The sequence below is a fragment of the Tachypleus tridentatus genome, unplaced genomic scaffold (assembly GCF_004210375.1).
Source record: "Tachypleus tridentatus isolate NWPU-2018 unplaced genomic scaffold, ASM421037v1 Hic_cluster_1, whole genome shotgun sequence".
Taxonomy (NCBI): domain Eukaryota; kingdom Metazoa; phylum Arthropoda; class Merostomata; order Xiphosura; family Limulidae; genus Tachypleus; species Tachypleus tridentatus.
In genome coordinates this window covers 29,731,630-29,754,739 of record NW_027467777.1, presented here as the reverse complement: position 1 = coordinate 29,754,739, position 23,110 = coordinate 29,731,630, and the positions used below count along the sequence as shown (strand labels likewise).

Sequence of the window (23,110 nt, the reverse complement as noted above, 5' to 3'; positions counted from 1 at the left end):
ACATACTTTAGATGTAGATGTTATTTGATTATAAACAAAACATACTTTAGATGTAGATGTTATTTGATTATAAACAAAACATACTTTAGATGTAAATGTTTGATTATGAACAAAACATACTTTAGATGTAGATGTTATTTGATTATAAACAAAACATAATTTAGATGTAAATGTTATTGGATTATGAACAAAACATACTTTAGATGTAGATGTTATTTGATTATGAACAAAACATACTTTAGATGTAGATGTTATTTGATTACAAACAAAACATACTTTAGATGTAGATGTTATTTGATTATGAACAAAACATACTTTAGATGTAGATGTTATTTGATTACGAACAAAACATACTTTAGATGTAGATGTTATTTGATTATAAACAAAACATACTTTAGATGTAGATGTTATTTGATTACGAACAAAACATACTTTAGATGTAGATGTTATTTGATTACGAACAAAACATACTTTAGATGTAGATGTTATTTGATTATGAACAAAACATACTTTAGATGTAAAATGTTATTTGATTACAAACAAAACATACTTTAGATGTAGATGTTATTTTATTACGAACAAAACATACTTTAGATGTAGATGTTATTTGATTATAAACAAAACATACTTTAGATGTAGATGTTATTTGATTATGAACAAAACATACTTTCGATGTAGATGTTATTTGATTATAAACAAAACATACTTTAGATGTAGATGTTATTTGATTATGAACAAAACATACTTTAGATGTAGATGTTATTTGATTATGAACAAAACATACTTTAGATATAGATGTTATTTGATTATGAACAAAACAAACTTTAGATGTAGATGTTATTTGATTATAAACAAAACATACTTTAGATGTAGATGCTATTTGATTACAAACAAAACATACTTTAGATGTAGATGTTATTTGATTATAAACAAAACATACTTTAGATGTAAATGTTATTTGATTGTGGACAAAACATACTTTAGATGTAGATGTTATTTGATTATAAACAAAACATACTTTAGATGTAGATGTTATATGATTATGAACTAAACATACTTTAGATGTAGATGTTATTTGATTATGAAGAAAACATACTTTAGATGTAGATGTTATTTGATTATAAACAAAACATACTTTAGATGTAGATGTTATTTGATTATGTAAAAAAACATACTTTAGATGTGGATGTTATTTGATTATGTACAATACATACTTTAGATGTAAATGTTATTTGTCAACAGTAAATGCTCATGAAATACATATGTTAAAAATGAAATAATGTTAAAGATTTTTTTCGATCACAAGAGTTTTAACAGGTCTAATATGGAATGATAAGTGACGAGGGTTCTCACCTGTGTTGAAATCTTGTATTTCTACCTCCAGTCCATCATCCCCCCAAGTGTCAAAACGTACCAACTTTAATAGACTGTCGAAATATACCTAGATGGAAAGGAAAGTCTTATGAATGGAATACCAAGTACATTTCAAATATTATATTTTTACAACATGAACGACATGCTATCTGTTACCAACACATGGGTTAAACGGACAGACCAGGGAAAACAAGCAGTAAATAAAACCTGTCCCCTGAATGTCTGACTCCAACCAAATAGCAGTAGTGTCTGTCATGTTTATAACACTCCTAAGGTTAAAAATCCAGAACGTGCTCAACGCCATATCGTGTATTCGAACTTTGAACCTTTGATATGTAGTTTTCATTTATCGTTATAACGTGGGGAGTAGAGGCAATAAAAACAAACAATAGCAATCTCATATGATTAGGTGTATATACATTAACTTTACCAACTTGTCAACTATTGTTAGTTCTGTACAAAATGTATTTGTAAAATGGATACAATAGACTTGTAACAATAGTTTTGGACCAGAAGACGAAGACGTGTTTTAATAATAACCAAACCTGTTGCTTATTCTGTTACTTTCTGGTTATTAAACCCCTAACGACGTTTTCAACACACACCATTTTTTAGAAGACAATGACCGACTTGTTCAGATTCAAACCTCAAAGTTTACACAAATTAAATGTGTAACATTACAGAGACTTTTCCTTTTATCCCTCTATGAGGAAAGAATCAAACAAAAACAGTCCATGTATGTCGACAGTACCATACAAAAATGTACGATAGTCGAGCCTCTCAAGTGTGGGTGATGTTGACGCACTGGCCATCTTCATAGAGTGTATAATGATGTAGACAACCTTCCTTACCCTGTAAAGATGGATGAAGGACTTCAAGCTGTCTTCGTGTTCTTTCAAATTATATTCCTCTCCCATATAAAATACCTTGGAACCAAACTTTGGTAGCTTTTTTACGTTTCTACGTCCCGGGCACCCAATACCGACGGGAGGCTGAAAAGAAAAAAAAAATATTTAAATTTGAATATTTCGCCAGGATATATAATATCCAGATATCAGTTTATCTGAAACATCACACTAAGATAACCAGTATCTAGACGTACGTTTAGGTGGTTTCCACATATTGTAAACAGCACTAGAATTTTTCTAGACAAATAACACTTTATAAAAGTTTCTTTTGTTCTTTCTCGATACATTTAAAACAATGGCCTGGCATGGCCAAGCGCGTAAGGCGTGCGACTCGTAATCCGCGGGTTCGCGCCCGCGTCGCGCTAAACTAGCTCGCCCTCCCAGCTGTGGGAGCGTATAATGTGACGGTCAATCCCACTATTCGTTGGTAAAAGAGTAGCCCAAGAGTTGGCGGTGGGTCGTGATGACTAGCTGCCTTCCCTCTAGTCTTACACTGCTAAATTAGGGACGGCTAGCACAGATAGCCCTCGAGTAGCTTTGTGCGAGATTCCAAAAAAATTAAAACAAACAAACAATAATTAAGATGACGTAAACGCACGTGATAGTTTAACAATTTACCTTCTGTGATCATACAAAGTTACACGTATTTTCAGTAGATGTGTTGTACAGAATTTTTGCTTTAAATTCCAAACTTCAAGGCAATTCATCAAGAAATGCGCGACACAAAATCTCCAATTTTGACAGGAATTGTTTTTCCTAATTTTTTCTTCGCACGGAAAGTGAGGATATTTTACTTCGTAGAAAAACTACATTTAATATTTATTAAATCTCAATTTTATTAGTCTACAGGCAGGAATCTCATTTGCTGTAAATAAAAGTCACGTGGGCAAAAAACACTCACATTTCACCAAGAGTTTACGCATGCCTATGCGCAACGCACGTGAGCTATCGATGTGACATCTTTATTACAGCTTTAGCAAACAGTAAAAGTTGACCATTTCTATTTTTTGTCATTCGGATTAAAGACGGCTGATTCAGAGTAGTAAGACTATATATAGTGTGAAGACGTGAGTACTGGTTAGGCCAAACAAACCATATGAGCAGCTTGAACCTCACGTTTTCATACGGATAAAGGGTTGTTATTGAATTTTATATTGTCATCTTTTCAACACAAATTTACCAACTTTTACAAACTGTTACTCATTATTTAGTATCATTTGATATTAATGTATGTAATGACACTTGATAGAGCTGTACTGAGTATATGCAGTTGAAAACAAGAAACTGTTAAAATGATTTCCATGGGGTTTGCCATAAAGAACGTTATTAACAATGTTTTAGAAAGGACAACCTTCCATCATACAACGTGGTTGGTTCTGTAAAGTATACGATTGACCCGAATAATAGGGTTAGCATCGTAAAGCTAATATTGGTTACTGTCGGATGTCACTTTCTCTGGTTTGTTGGTGAACTGACAAGAAGTCATGATATCTAAATCAAAAACAGGTGTGAAAACAAGGCTCGATTCAAAATGATTTATTGTGTAACTTAAAAAGATACAGTAAATATTCGTTAATTAGTTAGTATTGCTAACTGTGACAAGTATGTGGGTTAAACAAACTGTCTGGTCCAGCTAGCTAATTATTAACTACTGTAAAACCCATATCAAGTCATACGTGGAGTTACCAGTTTGGGCGCCAATTTTGATTACATTACTTAAGTCACGTCGAATCGCTTTTTAGGTGCATTTATTTTTTCACATCTAAAGATGCTTTTGATAAGAGTCGATATTTGCGTCCTATCGTGTACAACCTTGCTTTATATCTTGTATACATTTTGTAGTGTCCCTAGTTCTACCATTATACGCCCACTAGTGGCACAGCGGTATTTTTACAACTTTAGAAACCCGTTTAACGGTTGAACATCGCACTGCTTACCTAACTTCACCCATGTACCCTTGAACGTGATGACTTATACCTAACTGAATAACACTGAAACAGAACAAATAACTACGACCACCCATTTCAAATAACACGATTAACATTCTAAAAAAACTCACTTTCTCGAAAAGTTTGTAAAATGATAATAAAAACAGATCTATAATAGTGATAGCACAAAAGAAACGTCGGTAGGAAAAGCACAAGTGAGGCACAGCTTTGTATGCAGTGAAACAAGAAACAAGCCAGTCTTTCTACTTAAAAAGGTGAGGCATAGCTTTGTCTGTAGTGAAACATGGAATTAGAAACAAGCCAGTCTTTCTACTTAAAAAGGTGAGGCATAGCTTTGTCTGTAGTGAAACATGGAATTAGAAACAAGCCAGTCTTTCTACTTAAAAAGGTGAGGCATAGCTTTGTGTGTAGTGAAACATGAAACACGAAACAAGCCAGTCTTTCTACTTAAAAAGGTGAGGCATAGCTTTGTGTGTAGTGAAACATGAAACACGAAACAAGCCAGTCTTTCTACTTAAAAAGGTGAGGCATAGCTTTGTCTGTAGTGAAGCATGAAATAAGAAACAAGCCAGTCTTTCTACTTAAAAAAGGTGAGGCATAGCTTTGTGTGTAGTGAAACATGAAACAAGAAACAAGCCAGTCTTTCTACTTAAAAGGTGAGGCATAGCTTTGTGTGTAGGGAAACATGAAACACGAAACAAGCCAGTCTTTCTACTTAAAAAGGTGAGGCATAGCTTTATCTGTAGTGAAACATGGAATTAGAAACAAGCCAGTCTTTCTACTTAAAAAGGTAGGCACAGCTTTGTCTGTAGTGAAACATGAAACAAGAAACAAGCCAGTCTTTCTACTTAAAAAGGTGAAGCATAGCTTTGTGTGTAGTGAAACATGAAACAAGAAACAAGCCAGTCTTTCTACTTAAAAAGGTGAGGCACAGCTTTGTCTGTAGTGAAACATGAAACAAGAAACAAGCCAGTCTTTCTACTTAAAAAGGTGAGGCATAGCTTTGTCTGTAGTGAAACATGAAACAAGAAACAAGCCAGTCTTTCTACTTAAAAAGGTGAGGCATAGCTTAGTCTGTAGTGAAACATGAAATAAGAAACAAGCCAGTCTTTCTACTTAAAAAGGTGAGGCATAGCTTTGTGTGTAGTGAAACATGAAACATGAAACAAGCTAGTCTTTCTACTTAAAAAGGTGAGGCATAGCTTTGTCTGTAGTGAAACATGGAATTAGAAACAAGCCAGTCTTTCTACTTAAAAAGGTGAGGCTTAGCTTTGTCTGAAGTGAAACATGAAACAAGCCAGTCTTTCTACTTAAAAAGGTGAGACATAGCTTTGTGTGTAGTGAAACATGAAACAAACCAGTCTTTCTACTTAAAAAGGTGAGGCATAGCTTTGTGTGTAGTGAAACATGAAACAAGAAACAAGCCAGTCTTTCTACTTAAAAAGGTGAGGCATAGCTTTGTCTGTAGTGAAACATGGAATTAGAAACAAGCCAGTCTTTCTACTTAAAAAGGTGAGGCATAGCTTTGTCTGTAGTGAAACATGGAATTAGAAACAAGCCAGTCTTTCTACTTAAAAAGGTGAGGCATAGCTTTGTCTGTAGTGAAACATGAAACAAGAAACAAAGCCAGTCTTTCTACTTAAAAAGGTGAGGCATAGCTTTGTGTGTAGTGAAACATGAAACAAGAAACAAGCCAGTCTTTCTACTTAAAAAGGTGAGGCATAGCTTTGTCTGTAGTGAAACATGAAATAAGAAACAAGCCAGTCTTTCTACTTAAAAAGGTGAGGCATAGCTTTGTGTGTAGTGAAACATGAAACAAGCCAGTCTTTCTACTTAAAAAGGTGAGGCATAGCTTTGTCTGTAGGGAAACATGAAACAAGAAACAAGCCAGTCTTTCTACTTAAAAAGGTGAGGCATAGCTTTATCTGTAGTGAAACATGGAATTAGAAACAAGCCAGTCTTTCTACTTAAAAAGGTGAGGCATAGCTTTGTATGTAGTGAAACATGAAACAAGAAAAAAGCCAGTCTTTCTACTTAAAAAGGTGAGGCATAGCTTTGTGTGTAGTGAAACATGAAATAAGAAACAAGCCAGTCTTTCTACTTAAAAAGGTGAGGCATAGCTTTGTCTGTAGTGAAACATGAAACAAGAAACAAGTCAGTCTTTCTACTTAAAAAGGTGAGGCATAGCTTTGTGTGTAGGGAAACATGAAACACGAAACAAGCCAGTCTTTCTACTTAAAAAGGTGAGGCATAGCTTTATCTGTAGTGAAACATGGAATTAAGAAACAAACCAGTCTTTCTACTTTAAAAGGTGAGGCATAGCTTTGTCTGGAGTGAAACATGAAACAAGAAACAAGCCAGTCTTTCTACTTAAAAAGGTGAGGCATAGCTTTGTCTGTAGTGAAACATGAAACAAGAAACAAACCAGTCTTTCTACTTAAAAGGTGAGGCATAGCTTTGTCTGTAGTGAAACATGAAACAAGAAACAAGCCAGTCTTTCTACTTAAAAAGGTGAGGCATAGCTTTGTCTGTAGTGAAACATGAAACAAGAAACAAGCCAGTCTTTCTACTTAAAAAGGTGAGGCATAGCTTTGTCTGTAGTGAAACATGAAACAAGAAACAAGCCAGTCTTTCTACTTAAAAAGGTGGGGCATAGCTTTGTGTGTAGTGAAACATGAAACAAGAAACAAGCCAGTCTTTCTACTTAAAAGGTGAGGCATAGCTTTGTGTGTAGTGAAACATGAAACAAGAAACAAACCAGTCTTTCTACTTAAAAGGTGAGGCATAGCTTTGTGTGTAGTGAAACATGAAACAAGAAACAAACCAGTCTTTCTACTTAAAAGGTGAGGCATAGCTTTGTGTGTAGTGAAACATGAAACAAGAAACAAACCAGTCTTTCTACTTAAAAAGGTGAGGCATAGCTTTGTGTGTAGTGAAACATGAAACAAGAAACAAGCCAGTCTTTCTACTTAAAAAGGTGAGGCATAGCTTTGTGTGTAGTGAAACATGAAACAAGAAACAAGCCAATCTTTCTACTTAAAAAGGTGAGGCATAGCTTTGTGTTTCGTGAAACATGAAACAAGAAACAAGCCAGTCTTTCTACTTAAAAAGGTGAGGCATAGCTTTGTGTGTAGTGAAACATGAAAAAAGAAACAAGCCAGTCTTTCTACTAAAAAGGTGAGGCTTAGTTTTGTCTGTAGTGAAACATGAAACAAGAAACAAGCCAGTCTTTCTACTTAAAAAGGTGAAGCACAGCTTTGTCTGTAGTGAAACATGAAACAAGAAAGTCTTTCTACTTAAAAAGGTGAGGCATAGCTTTGTCTGTAGTGAAACATGAAACAAAAAACAAGCCAGTCTTTCTACTTAAAAAGGTGAGGCATAGCTTTGTCTGTAGTGAAACATGAAATAAGAAACAAGCCAGTCTTTCTACTTAAAAAGGTGAGGCATAGCTTTGTGTGTAGTGAAACATGAAACAAGCCAGTCTTTCTACTTAAAAAGGTGAGGCATAGCTTTGTGTGTAGTGAAACATGAAACAAGCCAGTCTTTCTACTTAAAAGGTGAGGCATAGCTTTGTGTGTAGTGAAACATGAAACAAGAAACAAGCCAGTCTTTCTACTTAAAAGGTGAGGCATAGCTTTGTCTGTAGTGAAACATGAAACAAGAAACAAGCCAGTCTTTCTACTTAAAAAGGTGAGGCATAGCTTTGTCTGTAGTGAAACATGAAACAAGAAACAAGCCAGTCTTTCTACTTAAAAAGGTGAGGCATAGCTTTGTCTGTAGTGAAACATGGAATTAGAAACAAGCCAGTCTTTCTACTTAAAAAGGTGAGGCATAGCTTTGTCTGTAGTGAAACATGAAACAAGAAACAAGCCAGTCTTTCTACTTAAAAAGGTGAGGCATAGCTTTGTCTGTAGTGAAACATGAAACAAGAAACAAGCCAGTCTTTCTACTTAAAAAGGTGAGGCATAGCTTTGTCTTAGTGAAACATGAAACAAGAAACAAGCCAGTCTTTCTACTTAAAAAGGTGAGGCATAGCTTTGTCTGTAGTGAAACATGAAACAAGAAACAAACCAGTCTTTCTACTTAAAAAGGTGAGGCTTAGCTTTGTCTGTAGTGAAACATGAAACAAGCCAGTCTTTCTACTTAAAAAGGTGAGACATAGCTTTGTGTGTAGTGAAACATGAAACAAACCAGTCTTTCTACTTAAAAAGGTGAGGCATAGCTTTGTGTGTAGTGAAACATGAAATAAGAAACAAGCCAGTCTTTCTACTTAAAAAGGTGAGGCATAGCTTTGTGTGTAGTGAAACATGAAACAAAACCAGTCTTTCTACTTAAAAGGTGAGGCATAGCTTTGTGTGTAGTGAAACATGAAACAAACCAGTCTTTCTACTTAAAAGGTGAGGACATAGCTTTGTGTGTAGTGAAACATGAAATAAGAAACAAGCTAGTCTTTCTACTTAAAAAGGTGAGGCTTAGCTTTGTGTGTAGTGAAACATGAAACAAGCCAGTCTTTCTACTTAAAAAGGTGAGGCATAGCTTTGTGTGTAGTGAAACATGAAACAAGCCAGTCTTTCTACTTAAAAAGGTGAGGCATAGCTTTGTGTGTAGTGAAACATGAAACAAGAAACAAGCCAGTCTTTCTACTTAAAAAGGTGAGGCATAGCTTTGTGTGTAGTGAAACATGAAATAAGAAACAAGTCAGTCTTTCTACTAAAAAGGTTAGGCATAGCTTTGTGTGTAGTGAAACATAAAACAAGAAACAAGCCAGTCTTTCTACTTAAAAAGTTGAGGCATAGCTTTGTGTGTAGTGAAACATGAAACAAGAAACAAGCCAGTCTTTCTACTTAAAAAGGTGAGGCATAGCTTTGTGTGTAGTGAAACATGAAACAAGAAACAAACCAGTCTTTCTACTTAAAAAGGTGAGGCATAGCTTTGTGTGTAGTGAAACATGAAACAAGAAACAAGCCAGTCTTTCTACTTAAAGAGGTGAGGCATAGCTTTGTCTGTAGTGAAACATGAAACAAGAAACAAGCCAGTCTTTCTACTTAAAAAGGTGAGGCATAGCTTTGTGTTTAGTGAAACATGAAACAAGAAACAAGCCAGTCTTTCTACTTAAAAAGGTGAGGCATAGCTTTGTGTGTAGTGAAACATGAAATAAGAAACAAGCCAGTCTTTCTACTTAAAAGGTGAGGCATAGCTTTGTGTGTAGTGAAACATGAAACAAGCCAGTCTTTCTACTTAAAAAGGTGAGGCATAGCTTTGTGTGTAGTGAAACATGAAACAAGCCAGTCTTTCTATATAAAAAGGTGAGGCATAGCTTTGTGTGTAGTGAAACATGAAACAAGAAACAAGCCAGTCTTTCTACTTAAAAAGGTGAGGCATAGCTTTGTGTGTAGTGAAACATGAAACAAGAAACAAGCCAGTCTTTCTACTTAAAAAGGTGAGGCATAGCTTTGTCTGTAGTGAAACATGAAACAAGAAACAAGCCAGTCTTTCTACTTAAAAAGGTGAGGCATAGCTTTGTATGTAGTGAAACATGAAACAAGAAACAAGCCAGTCTTTTTACTTAAAAAGGTGAGGCATAGCTTTGTCTGTAGTGAAACATGGAATTAGAAACAAGCCAGTCTATCTACTTAAAAAGGTGAGGCATAGCTTTGTCTGTAGTGAAACATGAAACAAGAAACAAGCCAGTCTTTCTACTTAAAAGGTGAGGCATAGCTTTGTCTGTAGTGAAACATGAAACAAGAAACAAGCCAGTCTTTCTACTTAAAAAGGTGAGGCATAGCTTTGTCTTGGTGAAACATGAAATAAGAAACAAGCCAGTCTTTCTACTTAAAAGGTGAGGCATAGCTTTGTCTGTAGTGAAACATGAAACAAGAAACAAGCCAGTCTTTCTACTTAAAAAGGTGAGGCATAGCTTTGTCTGTAGTGAAACATGAAATAAGAAACAAGCCAGTCTTTCTACTTAAAAAGGTGAGGCTTAGCTTTGTCTGTAGTGAAACATGAAACAAGCCAGTCTTTCTACTTAAAAAGGTGAGACATAGCTTTGTGTGTAGTGAAACATGAAACAAACCAGTCTTTCTACTTAAAAGGTGAGGGCATAGCTTTGTGTGTAGTGAAACATGAAACAAGAAACAAGCCAGTCTTTCTACTTAAAAAGGTGAGGCATAGCTTTGTGTGTAGTGAAACATGAAACAAGAAACAAGCCAGTCTTTCTACTTAAAAAGGTGAGGCATAGCTTTGTCTGTAGTGAAACATGAAACAAGAAACAAGCCAGTCTTTCTACTTAAAAGGTGAGGCATAGCTTTGTGTAGTGAAAGTGAAACAAGAAACAAACCAGTCTTTCTACTTAAAAAAGGTGAGGCATAGCTTTTGTGTGTGAAACATGAAACATGAAACAAACCAGTCTTTCTACTTAAAAGGGTGAGACATAGCTTTGTGTGTAGTGAAACATGAAACAAGAAACAAGCCAGTCTTTCTACTTTAAAGAGGTGAGGCATAGCTTTGTCTGTAGTGAAACATGAAACAAGAAACAAACCAGTCTTTCTACTTAAAAAGGTGAGGCATAGCTTTGTGTTTAGTGAAACATGAAACAAGAAACAAGCCAGTATTTCTACTTAAAAAGGTGAGGCATAGCTTTGTGTGTAGTGAAACATGAAATAAGAAACAAACCAGTCTTTCTCACTAAAAAGGTGAGGCATAGCTTTGTCTGTAGTGAAACATGAAACAAGAAACAAACCAGTCTTTCTACTTAAAAGGTGAGGCATAGCTTTGTCTGTAGTGAAACATGAAACAAGAAACAAGCCAGTCTTTCTACTTAAAAGGTGAGGCATAGCTTTGTGTGTAGTGAAACATGAAACAAAAAAAAGCCAGTCTCTCTACTTAAAAAGGTGAGGCATAGCTTTGTCTGTAGTGAAGCATGAAATAAGAAACAAGTCAGTCTTTCTACTTAAAAAGGTGAGGCATAGCTTTGTGTGTAGTGAAACATGAAACAAGCCAGTCTTTCTACTTAAAAGGTGAGGCATAGCTTTGTGTGTAGTGAAACATGAAATAAGAAACAAACCAGTCTTTCTACTTAAAAGGTGGGGGCATAGCTTTGTGTGTAGTGAAACATGAAACAAGAAACAAACCAGTCTTTCTACTTAAAAAAGGTGAGGCATAGCTTTGTGTGTAGTGAAACATGAAACAAGAAACAAACCAGTCTTTCTACTTAAAAGGTGAGGCATAGCTTTGTCTGTAGTGAAACATGAAACAAGAAACAAACCAGTCTTTCTACTTAAAAGGTGGGAGGCATAGCTTTGTCTGTAGTGAAACATGAAACAAGCCAGTCTTTCTACTTAAAAAGGTGAGGCATAGCTTTGTGTGTAGTGAAACATGAAACAAACCAGTCTTTCTACTTAAAAGGTGAGGCATAGCTTTGTGTGTAGTGAAACATGAAACAAGAAACAAGCCAGTCTTTCTACTTAAAAAGGTGAGGCATAGCTTTGTGTGTAGTGAAACATGAAACAAGAAACAAACCAGTCTTTCTACTTAAAAAGGTGAGGCATAGCTTTGTCTGTAGTGAAACATGAAATAAGAAACAAACCAGTCTTTCTACTTAAAAGGTGAGGCATAGCTTTGTGTGTGAAAGTGAAACATGAAACAAACCAGTCTTTCTACTTAAAAGGTGAGGCATAGCTTTGTGTGTAGTGAAACATGAAACAAGCCCAGTCTTTCTACTTAAAAGGGTGAGGGGGTTTAGCTTTGTCTGTAGTGAAACATAAGAAACAAACCAGTCTTTCTACTTAAAAGGTGGAGACATAGCTTGTGTGTAGTGAAACATGAAATAAGAAACAAACCAGTCTTTCTACTTAAAAGGTGAGAGGCATAGCTTTGTCTGTAGTGAAACATGAAACAAGAAACAAACCAGTCTTTCTACTTAAAAAGGTGAGACATAGCTTTGTGTGTAGTGAAACATGAAACAAACCAATCTTTCTACTTAAAAAGATGAGGCACAGCTTTGTGTGTAGTGAAACATGAAACAAGAAACAAGCCAGTCTTTCTACTTAAAAAGGTGAGGCATAGCTTTGTCTGTAGTGAAACATGAAACAAGAAACAAGCCAGTCTTTCTACTTAAAAAGGTGAGGCATAGCTTTGTGTGTAGTGAAACATGAAACAAGAAACAAACCAGTCTTTCTACTTAAAAAGGTGAGGCATAGCTTTGTCTGTAGTGAAACATGAAACAAGAAACAAGCCAGTCTTTCTACTTAAAAAGGTGAGGCATAGCTTTGTGTGTAGTGAAACATGAAACAAGAAACAAGCCAGTCTTTCTACTTAAAAAGGTGAGGCATAGCTTTGTGTGTAGTGAAACATGAAACAAGAAACAAGCCAGTCTTTCTACTTAAAAAGGTGAGGCATAGCTTTGTCTGTAGTGAAACATGAAACAAGAAACAAGCCAGTCTTTCTACTTAAAAGGTGAGGGCATAGCTTTGTCTGTAGTGAAACATGAAACAAGAAACAAACCAGTCTTTCTACTTAAAAGGTGAGGCATAGCTTTGTGTGTAGTGAAACATGAAACAAAAAACAAACCAGTCTTTCTACTTAAAAAAGGTGAGGCATAGCTTTGTCTGTAGTGAAACATGAAACAAGAAACAAGCCAGTCTTTCTACTTAAAAGGTGGGAGGCATAGCTTTGTGTGTAGTGAAACATGAAACAAGCCAGTCTTTCTACTTAAAAAGGTGAGGCATAGCTTTGTGTGTAGTGAAACATGAAACAAGAAACAAGCCAGTCTTTCTACTTAAAAGGTGAGGGCATAGCTTTGTGTGTAGTGAAACATGAAACAAGAAACAAACCAGTCTTTCTACTTAAAAGGTGGGGGCATAGCTTTGTGTGTAGTGAAACATGAAACAAGAAACAAACCAGTCTTTCTACTTAAAAAGGTGGGGCATAGCTTTTGTGTGTAGTGAAACATGAAACAAGAAACAAACCAGTCTTTCTACTTAAAAGGTGAGGCATAGCTTTGTCTGTAGTGAAACATGAAACAAGAAACAAACCAGTCTTTCTACTTAAAAAGGTGAGGGTTTAGCTTTGTCTGTAGTGAAACATGAAACAAACCAGTCTTTCTACTTAAAAGGTGAGGCATAGCTTTGTGTGTAGTGAAACATGAAACAAACCAGTCTTTCTACTTAAAAGGTGAGGCATAGCTTGTGTGTAGTGAAACATGAAACAAGAAACAAACCAGTCTTTCTACTTAAAAGGTGAGGCATAGCTTTTGTGTAGTGAAACATGAAACAAGAAACAAGCCAGTCTTTCTACTTAAAAAAAAGGTGAGGCATAGCTTTGTCTGTAGTGAAACATGAAACAAGAAACAAACCAGTCTTTCTACTTAAAAGGTGGAGGCATAGCTTTGTGTGTAGTGAAACATGAAACAAACCAGTCTTTCTACTTAAAAGGTGAGGCATAGCTTTGTGTGTGTAGTGAAACATAGAAACAAACCAGTCTTTCTACTTAAAAGGTGAGGCATAGCTTTGTGTGTAGTGAAACATGAAACAAACCAGTCTTTCTACTTAAAAAGGTGAGGCATAGCTTTGTGTGTAGTGAAACATGAAATAAGAAACAAGCCAGTCTTTCTACTTAAAGAGGTGAGGCATAGCTTTGTGTGTAGTGAAACATGAAACAAGAAACAAGCCAGTCTTTCTACTTAAAAAGGTGAGGCATAGCTTTGTGTGTAGTGAAACATGAAACAAGCCAGTCTTTCTACTTAAAAAGGTGAGGCATAGCTTTGTGTGTAGTGAAACATGAAACAAGAAACAAGCCAGTCTTTCTACTTAAAAAGGTGAGGCATAGCTTTGTGTGTAGTGAAACATGAAACAAGAAACAAGCCAGTCTTTCTACTTAAAAAGGTGAGGCATAGCTTTGTGTGTAGTGAAACATGAAATAAGAAACAAGTCAGTCTTTCTACTTAAAAAGGTGAGGCATAGCTTTGTGTGTAGTGAAACATGAAACAAGAAACAAGCCAGTCTTTCTACTTAAAAAGGTGAGGCATAGCTTTGTGTGTAGTGAAACATGAAACAAGAAACAAGCCAGTCTTTCTACTTAAAAGGTGGGGCATAGCTTTGTGTGTAGTGAAACATGAAACAAGAAACAAACCAGTCTTTCTACTTAAAAAGGTGAGGCATAGCTTTGTGTGTAGTGAAACATGAAATAAGAAACAAGCCAGTCTTTCTACTTAAAGAGGTGAGGCATAGCTTTGTCTGTAGTGAAACATGAAACAAGAAACAAACCAATCTTTCTACTTAAAAAGGTGAGGCATAGCTTTGTGTTTAGTGAAACATGAAACAAGAAACAAGCCAGTCTTTTTACTTAAAAAGGTGAGGCATAGCTTTGTGTGTAGTGAAACATGAAAATAAGAAACAAAGCCAGTCTTTCTACTTAAAAGGTGAGGCATAGCTTTGTGTGTGGTGAAACATGAAACAAGCCAGTCTTTCTATTAAAAGGTGAGGCATAGCTTTGTGTGTAGTGAAACATGAAACAAGAAACAAACCAGTCTTTCTACTTAAAAGGTGAGGCATAGCTTTGTGTGTAGTGAAACATGAAACAAGAAACAAACCAGTCTTTCTACTAAAAGGTGAGGCATAGCTTTGTCTGTAGTGAAACATGAAACAAGAAACAAACCAGTCTTTCTACTTAAAAGGTGAGGCATAGCTTTGTATGTAGTGAAACATGAAACAAGAAACAAACCAGTCTTTCTACTTAAAAAGGTGAGGCATAGCTTTGTCTGTAGTGAAACATGGAATAAGAAACAAACCAGTCTTTCTACTTAAAAAAAGGTGAGGCATAGCTTTGTCTGTAGTGAAACATGAAACAAGAAACAAACCAGTCTTTCTACTTAAAAAAGGTGAGGCATAGCTTTGTCTGTAGTGAAACATGAAACAAGAAACAAACCAGTCTTTCTACTTAAAAGGTGAGGCATAGCTTTGTCTGTAGTGAAACATGAAATAAGAAACAAACCAGTCTTTCTACTTAAAAGGTGAGGCATAGCTTTGTCTGTAGTGAAACATGAAACAAGAAACAAACCAGTCTCTTTCTACTTAAAAAGGTGAGGCATAGCTTTGTCTGTAGTGAAACATGAAACAAGAAACAAGCCAGTCTTTCTACTTAAAAAGGTGAGGCATAGCTTTGTCTGTAGTGAAACATGAAACAAGCCAGTCTTTCTACTTAAAAGGTGAGGCATAGCTTTGTGTGTAGTGAAACATGAAACAAACATGTCTTTCTACTTAAAAGGTGAGGCATAGCTTTGTGTGTAGTGAAACATGAAACAAGAAACAAACCAGTCTTTCTACTTAAAAAGGTGAGGCATAGCTTTGTGTGTAGTGAAACATGAAACAAGAAACAAACCAGTCTTTCTACTTAAAAAGGTGAGGCATAGCTTTGTCTGTAGTGAAACATGAAATAAGAAACAAGCCAGTCTTTCTACTTAAAAAGGTGAGGCATAGCTTTGTGTGTAGTGAAACATGAAACAAGCCAGTCTTTCTACTTAAAAAGGTGAGGCATAGCTTTGTGTGTAGTGAAACATGAAAAAGAAACAGTCTTTCTACTTAAAAAGGTGAGAACATAGCTTTGTGTGAGTGAAACATGAAACAAGAAACAAACCAGTCTTTCTACTTAAAAGGTGAGGCATAGCTTTGTCTGTAGTGAAACATGAAACAAGAAACAAGCCAGTCTTTCTACTTAAAAGGTGGAGGCATAGCTTTGTGTGTAGTGAAACATGAAACAAGAAACAAGCCAGTCTTTCTACTTAAAAAGGTGAGGCATAGCTTTGTGTGTAGTGAAACATGAAACAAGAAACAAGCCAGTCTTTCTACTAAAAAGGTGAGGCTTAGCTTTGTCTGTAGTGAAACATGAAACAAGAAACAAGCCAGTCTTTCTACTTAAAAAGGTGAGGCATAGCTTTGTCTGTAGTGAAACATGAAACAAGAAACAAGCCAGTCTTTCTACTTAAAAAGGTGAGGCATAGCTTTGTGTGTAGTGAAACATGAAACAAAAAACAAGCCAGTCTTTCTACTTAAAAAGGTGAGGCATAGCTTTGTCTGTAGTGAAACATGAAACAAGAAACAAGCCAGTCTTTCTACTTAAAAAGGTGAGGCATAGCTTTGTGTGTAGTGAAACATGAAACAAGCCAGTCTTTCTACTTAAAAAGGTGAGGCATAGCTTTGTGTGTAGTGAAACATGAAATAAGAAACAAGCCAGTCTTTCTACTTAAAAAGGTGAGGCATAGCTTTGTGTGTAGTGAAACATAAAACAAGAAACAAGCCAGTCTTTCTACTTAAAAAGTTGAGGCATAGCTTTGTGTGTAGTGAAACATGAAACAAGAAACAAGCCAGTCTTTCTACTTAAAAAGGTGAGGCATAGCTTTGTGTGTAGTGAAACATGAAACAAGAAACAAACCAGTCTTTCTACTTAAAAAGGTGAGGCATAGCTTTGTCTGTAGTGAAACATGAAACAAGAAACAAGCCAGTCTTTCTACTTAAAAAGGTGAGGCATAGCTTTGTCTGTAGTGAAACATGAAACAAAGCCAGTCTTTCTACTTAAAAGGTGAGGCATAGCTTTGTGTGTAGTGAAACATGAAACAAACCAGTCTTTCTACTTCTAAAAAGGTGAGGCATAGCTTTGTGTGTAGTGAAACATGAAACAAGAAACAAGCCAGTCTTTCTACTTAAAAAGGTGAGGCATAGCTTTGTGTGTAGTGAAACATGAAACAAGAAACAAACCAGTCTTTCTACTTAAAAAGGTGAGGCATAGCTTTGTCTGTAGTGAAACATGAAACAAGAAACAAACCAGTCTTTCTACTTAAAAGGTGAGGCATAGCTTTGTGTGTAGTGAAACATGAAACAAACCAGTCTTTCTACTTAAAAGGTGAGGCATAGCTTTGTGTGTGAAAGTGAAACATGAAACAAACCAGTCTTTCTACTTAGAAAGGTGAGGCTTAGCTTTGTCTGTAGTGAAACATGAAACAAAAAACAAGCCAGTCTTTCTACTTAAAAAGGTGAGGCATAGCTTTGTGTGTAGTGAAACATGAAATAAGAAACAAGCCAGTCTTTCTACTTAAAAAGGTGAGGCATAGCTTTGTCTGTAGTGAAACATGAAACATGAAACAAGCCAGTCTTTCTACTTAAAAGGTGAGGCATAGCTTTGTGTAGTGAATGATGAAACATGAAACAAACCAATCTTTCTACTTAAAAAGGTGAGGCATAGCTTTGTGTGTAGTGAAACATGAAACAAGAAACAAGCCAGTCTTTCTACTTAAAAAGGTGAGGCACAGCTTTGTGTGTAGTGAAACATGAAACAAGAAACAAGCCAGTCTTTCTACTTAAAAAGGTGAGGCATAGCTTTGTGTGTAGTGAAACATGAAACAAGAAACAAGCCAGTCTTTCTACTTAAAAAGGTGAGGCATAGCTTTGTCTGTAGTGAAACATGAAACAAGAAACAAACCAATCTTTCTACTTAAAAAGGTGAGGCATAGCTTTGTGTTGTAGTGAAACATGAAACAAGAAACAAGCCAGTCTTTCTACTTAAAAAGGTGAGGCATTAGCTTTGTGTGTAGTGAAACATGAAACAAAGAAACAAGCTCAGTCTTTCTACTAAAAAAGGTGAGGCATAGCTTTGTCTGTAGTGAAACATGAAACAAGAAACAAAGCCAGTCTTTCTACTTAAAAAGGTGAGGCATAGCTTTGTAGTGTAGTGAAACATGAAACAAGAAACAAGCCAGTCTACTTAAAAGCAGGAGGCATAGCAGCCTTTGTGTGTAGTGAAACATGAAACAAAAACAAGCCAGTCTTTCTACTTAAAAAAGGGTGGGGCATAGCTTTTCTGTAGTGAAACATGAAAATGAAACAAAGTCAGTCTTTCTACTTAAAAAAGGTGAGGCATAGCTTTTGTGTGTGTAGTGAAACATGAAACAAGCCAGTCTTTCTATTTTAAAAAGGTGAGGCATAGCTTTGTGTGTAGTGAAACATGAAATAAGAAACAAGCAGTCTCTTCTACTTAAAAAGGTGAGGCATAGCTTTGTGTGTAGTGAAACATGAAACAAGAAACAAGCCAGTCTCTTTCTAACTTTAAAAGGTGAGGCATAGCTTTGTGTGTAGTGAAACATGAAACAAGAAACAAACCAGTCTTTCTACTTAAAAGCTGAGGCATAGCTTTGTGTGTAGTGAAACATGAAACAAGAAACAAACCAGTCTTTCTACTTAAAAGAGGTGGGGCATAGCTTTGTCTGTAGTGAAACATGAAACAAGAAACAAACCAGTCTTTCTACTTAAAAGGTGAGGCATAGCTTTGTGTGTAGTGAAACATGAAACAAAGCCAGTCTTTCTACTTAAAAAAGGTGAGGCTTAGCTTTGTGTGTGAGTGAAACATGAAACAAACCAGTCTTTCTACTTAAAAGGTGAGGCATAGCTTTGTGTGTAGTGAAACATGAAACAAGAAACAAGCCAGTCTTTCTAACTTAAAAGGTGAGGCATAGCTTTGTGTGTAGTGAAACATGAAACAAGAAACAAGCCAGTCTTTCTACTTAAAAAGGTGAGGCATAGCTTTGTCTGTAGTGAAACATGAAACAAGAAACAAGCCAGTCTTTCTACTTTAAAAAGGCATAGGGTGAGGCATGAAAAACTCTTTCTACTTAAAAAGGTGAGGCATAGCTTTGTGTGTAGTGAAACATGAAACAAGCCAGTCTTTCTACTTAAAAAGGTGAGGCATAGCTTTGTGTGTAGTGAAACATGAAACAAGCCAGTCTTTCTACTTAAAAAGGTGAGGCATAGCTTTGTCTGTAGTGAAACATGAAACAAGCCAGTCTTTCTACTTAAAAAGGTGAGGCATAGCTTTGTGTGTAGTGAAACATGAAACAAGAAACAAGCCAGTCTTTCTACTTAAAAAGGTGAGGCATAGCTTTGTGTGTAGTGAAACATGAAACATAAAACAGTCAATCTCACTTAAAGGTTGAGGCATAGCTTTGTGTGTAGGAAACATGAAACAAAGAAACAAGTCAGTCTTTCTACTTAAAAGGTGAGGCATAGCTTTGTGTGTAGTGAAGTGAAACAAATGAAACAACCAGTCTTTCTACTTAAAAAGGTGAGGCATAGCTTTGTCTGTAGTGAAACATGAAACAAGAAACAAGCCAGTCTTTCTACTTAAAAAGGTGAGGCATAGCTTTGTCTGTAGTGAAACATGAAACAAGAAACAAGCCAGTCTTTCTACTTAAAAAAGGAGAGGCATAGCTTTGTCTGTAGTGAAACATGAAAACGAAACAAACCAGTCTTTCTACTTTAAAAAAGCTTTGGTGAAGCATAGCTTTGTCATGTAGTGAAACATGAAACAAGAAACAAAGAAACAAATGATTCTACTTAAAAGGTGAGGCATAGCTTTGTCTGTAGTGAAACATGAAATAAGAAAAAACCAGTCTTTCTACTTAAAAATTGGAGACATAGCTTTGTGTGTAGTGAAACATGAAACAAGAAACAAACCAGTCTTTCTACTTAAAAGGTGAGGCATAGCTTTGTGTTAGTGAAACATGAAACAAGAAACAAACCAGTCTTTCTACTTAAAAGGTGGAATAGCTTTGTGTGTAGTGAAACATGAAAACACAAACCAGTCTCTTCTACTTAAAAGGTGAGGCATAGCTTTGTGTGTAGTGAAACATGAAATAAGAAACAAGCTAGTCTTTCTACTTAAAAAGGTGAGGCATAGCTTTGTGTGTAGTGAAACATGAAACAAGAAACAAGCCAGTCTTTCTACTTAAAAAAGGTGGGGCATAGCTTTGTGTAGTGAAACATGAAACAAGAAACAAACTCAGTCTTTCTACTTAAAAAGGTGAGGCATAGCTTTGTGTGTAGTGAAACATGAAACAAGAAACAAGCCAGTCTTTCACTTAAAAGGTGAGAGGCATAGCTTTGTGTGTAGTGAAACATGAAACAAGAAACAAACCAGTCTTTCTACTTAAAAGGTGAGGCATAGCTTTGTGTGTAGTGAAACATGAAACAAGAAACAAACCAGTCTTTCTACTTAAAAAGTGAGGCATAGCTTTGTGTGTAGTGAAACATGAAACAAGAAACAAACCAGTCTTTCTACTTAAAAAAGGTGAGGCATAGCTTAAAGGTTTGTGTGTAGTGAAACATGAAACAAGAAACAAACCAGTCTTTCTACTTAAAAGGTGAGGCATAGCTTTGTGTGTAGTGAAACATGAAACAAGAAACAAACCAGTCTTTCTACTTAAAAAAGTGAGGCATAGCTTTGTGTGTAGTGAAACATGAAACAAGAAACAAGCCAGTCTTTCTACTTAAAAAGGTGAGGCATAGCTTTGTGTGTAGTGAAACATGAAACAAGAAACAAACCAGTCTTTCTACTTAAAGAAGGTGGGGCATAGCTTTGTCTGTGGTGAAACAAGAAACAAAACCAGTCTTTCTACTTAAAAGGTGAGGCATAGCTTTGTGTGAAACATGAGCTCCTTTCTTAAAAGTGAAACATGAAACAAGAAACCAGTAACCAGTCTTTCTACTTAAAAAGGTGAGGCATAGCTTTGTCTGTAGTGAAACATGAAATAAAGAAAACAAACCAGTCTTTCTACTTAAAAGGTAGGGGCATAGCTTTGTCTGTAGTGAAACATGAAACAAGAAACAAACCAGTCTTTCTAATTTAAAAGGTGGGGCATAGCTTTGTGTGTAGTGAAACATGAAACAAGAAACAAACCAGTCTCTTTCTACTTAAAAAGTGGTGAGGCATAGCTTTGTGTGTAGTGAAACATGAAACAAGAAACAAACCAGTCTTTCTACTTAAAAAGTTGAGGCATAGCTTTGTGTGTAGTGAAACATGAAACAAAAACAAACCAGTCTCTACTTAAAAGTGGGGCATAGCATTTTGTGTGTAGTGAAACATGAAACAAGAAACAAACCAGTCTTTCTACTTAAAAGGTGAGGCATTAGCTTTGTGTGTAGTGAAACATGAAACAAGAAACAAGCCGTCTTTCTACTTAAAAGAAAGTAGAGGGATAGCTTTGTGTGTAGTGAAACATGAAACAAGAAACAAACCAGTCTTTCTATTTTAAAAGGTGAGGCATAGCTTTGTGTGTAGTGAAACATGAATAAGAAACAAAACCAGTCTTTCTACTAAAGGTGGGGCATAGCTTTGTCTGTGAGTGAAACATGAAACAAGAAACAAACCAGTCTTTCTACTTAAAATTGAAGCTTAGCTTTGTGTCTGTGTAATTGAGCATGAAACAAGAAGATCTTTCTACTTAAAAGGTGAGGCATAGCTTTGTCTGTGAGTGAAACATGAAACAAGAAACAAACCAGTCTTTCTACTTAAGAGGTGAGGCATAGCTTTGTGTGTGAAGTGAAACATGAAAATGAAACAAACCAGATCTTTCTACTTAAAAAGGATGAGGCATAGCTTTGTGTGTAGTGAAACATGAAACAAGAAACAAGCCAGTCTTTCTACTTAAAAGGTGAGGAGCATAGCTTTGTATGTGAGTTGAAACATAAGAAAAAAACCAGTCTTTTTTACTTAAAAGGTGAGGCATAGCTTTGTCTGTAGTGAAACATGGAATTAAGAAACAAATGAGTCTTTCTACTTAAAGAGGTGAGGCATAGCTGTCTGTGGTGAAACATGAAACAAAGAAACAAAGCTAGTCTTTCAACTTAAAAGGTGAGGCATAGCTGTCTGTAGTGAAACATGAAACAAGAAACAAACCAGTCTTTCTACTTAAAAGATTGAGGCATAGCTTTGTCTTAGTGAAACAGCATGAAAAAAAAAAGAAACAAACCAGTCTTTCTACTTAAAAGGTGGGGGCATAGCTTTGTATGTGTAGTGAAACATGAAACAAGAAACAAACCAGTCTTTTTTACTTAAAGGTGAGGAGGCATAGCTTTGTCTGTGAGGTGAAACATGATTAAGAAACAAGCCGATCTCTCTGCTTAAAAAGGTGAGGCATAGCTTTGTCTGTAGTGAAACATGAGCAAAAGTAAACAAGATCTTTCTACTTAAAAGGGTGAGGCATAGCTTTGTGTGTGTAGTGAAACATGAAACAAAAACAAGCCAGATCTTTCTACTTAAAGAGGTGAAGCATAGCTTTGTCTGTAGTGAAACATGAAACAAGAAACAAACCAGTCTTTCTACTTAAAGGTGAGGCATAGCTTTGTGTGTAGTGCATGAAACAAGAAACAGTCTTTTCTACTTAAAAGGTGAGGCAGCTTTGTGTGTGACAGAGCATGGAAACAAACCAGTCTTTCTGCAAGGTGAGGCCTAGCTTTGTGTGTGAGTGAAACATGGGGCTCAAAGCCAGTCTTTCTACTTAAAAGGTGGGGGCATAGCTTTGTGTGTGAGTGAAACATGAAATAAGAAACAAACCAGATCTTTCTACTTAAAAGGTGAGGCATAGCTTTGTGTGTAGTGAAACATGAAACAAAAGAAACAAGCCAGTCTTTCTACTTAAAAGATTGAGGCATAGCTTTTATCTGTGAGTGAAACATAAATAAAAAACAAACCAGTCTTTCTACCTTAAAAGGTGGGGCATAGCTTTGTAGTGGAAACATGGGAAACAAGAAACAAACCAGTCTTTCTACTTAAAGGGTGAGGCATAGCTTTGTGTGTAGTGAAACATAGAAACAAACCAGTCTTTCTATAAAAGGTGGGGATATAAGCTTGTGTGTGGTGAAACATGAAACAGAAACAAACCAGTCTTTCTACTTAAAAGGTGGAGGCATAGCTTTGTGTGAGTGAAACAGCAAGAAACAAACCAGTCTTTCTACTTAAAAAGTTGAGGGCATAGCTTTGTGTGTGAGTGTGCAGAGCAAGAAACAAACCAGTCTTTCTACTTAAAAGATTGGGGCATAGCTTTGTGTGTAGTGAAAC

General features: G+C 35.9%; 1 protein-coding gene across 1 annotated transcript in view; it reads right to left on the bottom strand.

Annotated features, from left to right (window-relative positions):
• Positions 1-2,368, bottom strand: part of LOC143241838 (uncharacterized) — a 37,723-nt gene extending 35,355 nt beyond the window's left edge. The window contains exons 1-2 of the mRNA XM_076485114.1: positions 2,226-2,368; positions 1,354-1,441 (exon numbers count right to left, since the gene is read on the bottom strand). Of these exons, the coding sequence (XP_076341229.1) occupies positions 1,354-1,441; positions 2,226-2,291 (154 nt within the window). The 5' untranslated portion in view covers positions 2,292-2,368. The remainder of the gene's footprint in view (positions 1-1,353; positions 1,442-2,225) is intronic.
• Between the last annotated feature and the right edge of the window lie 20,742 nt (positions 2,369-23,110).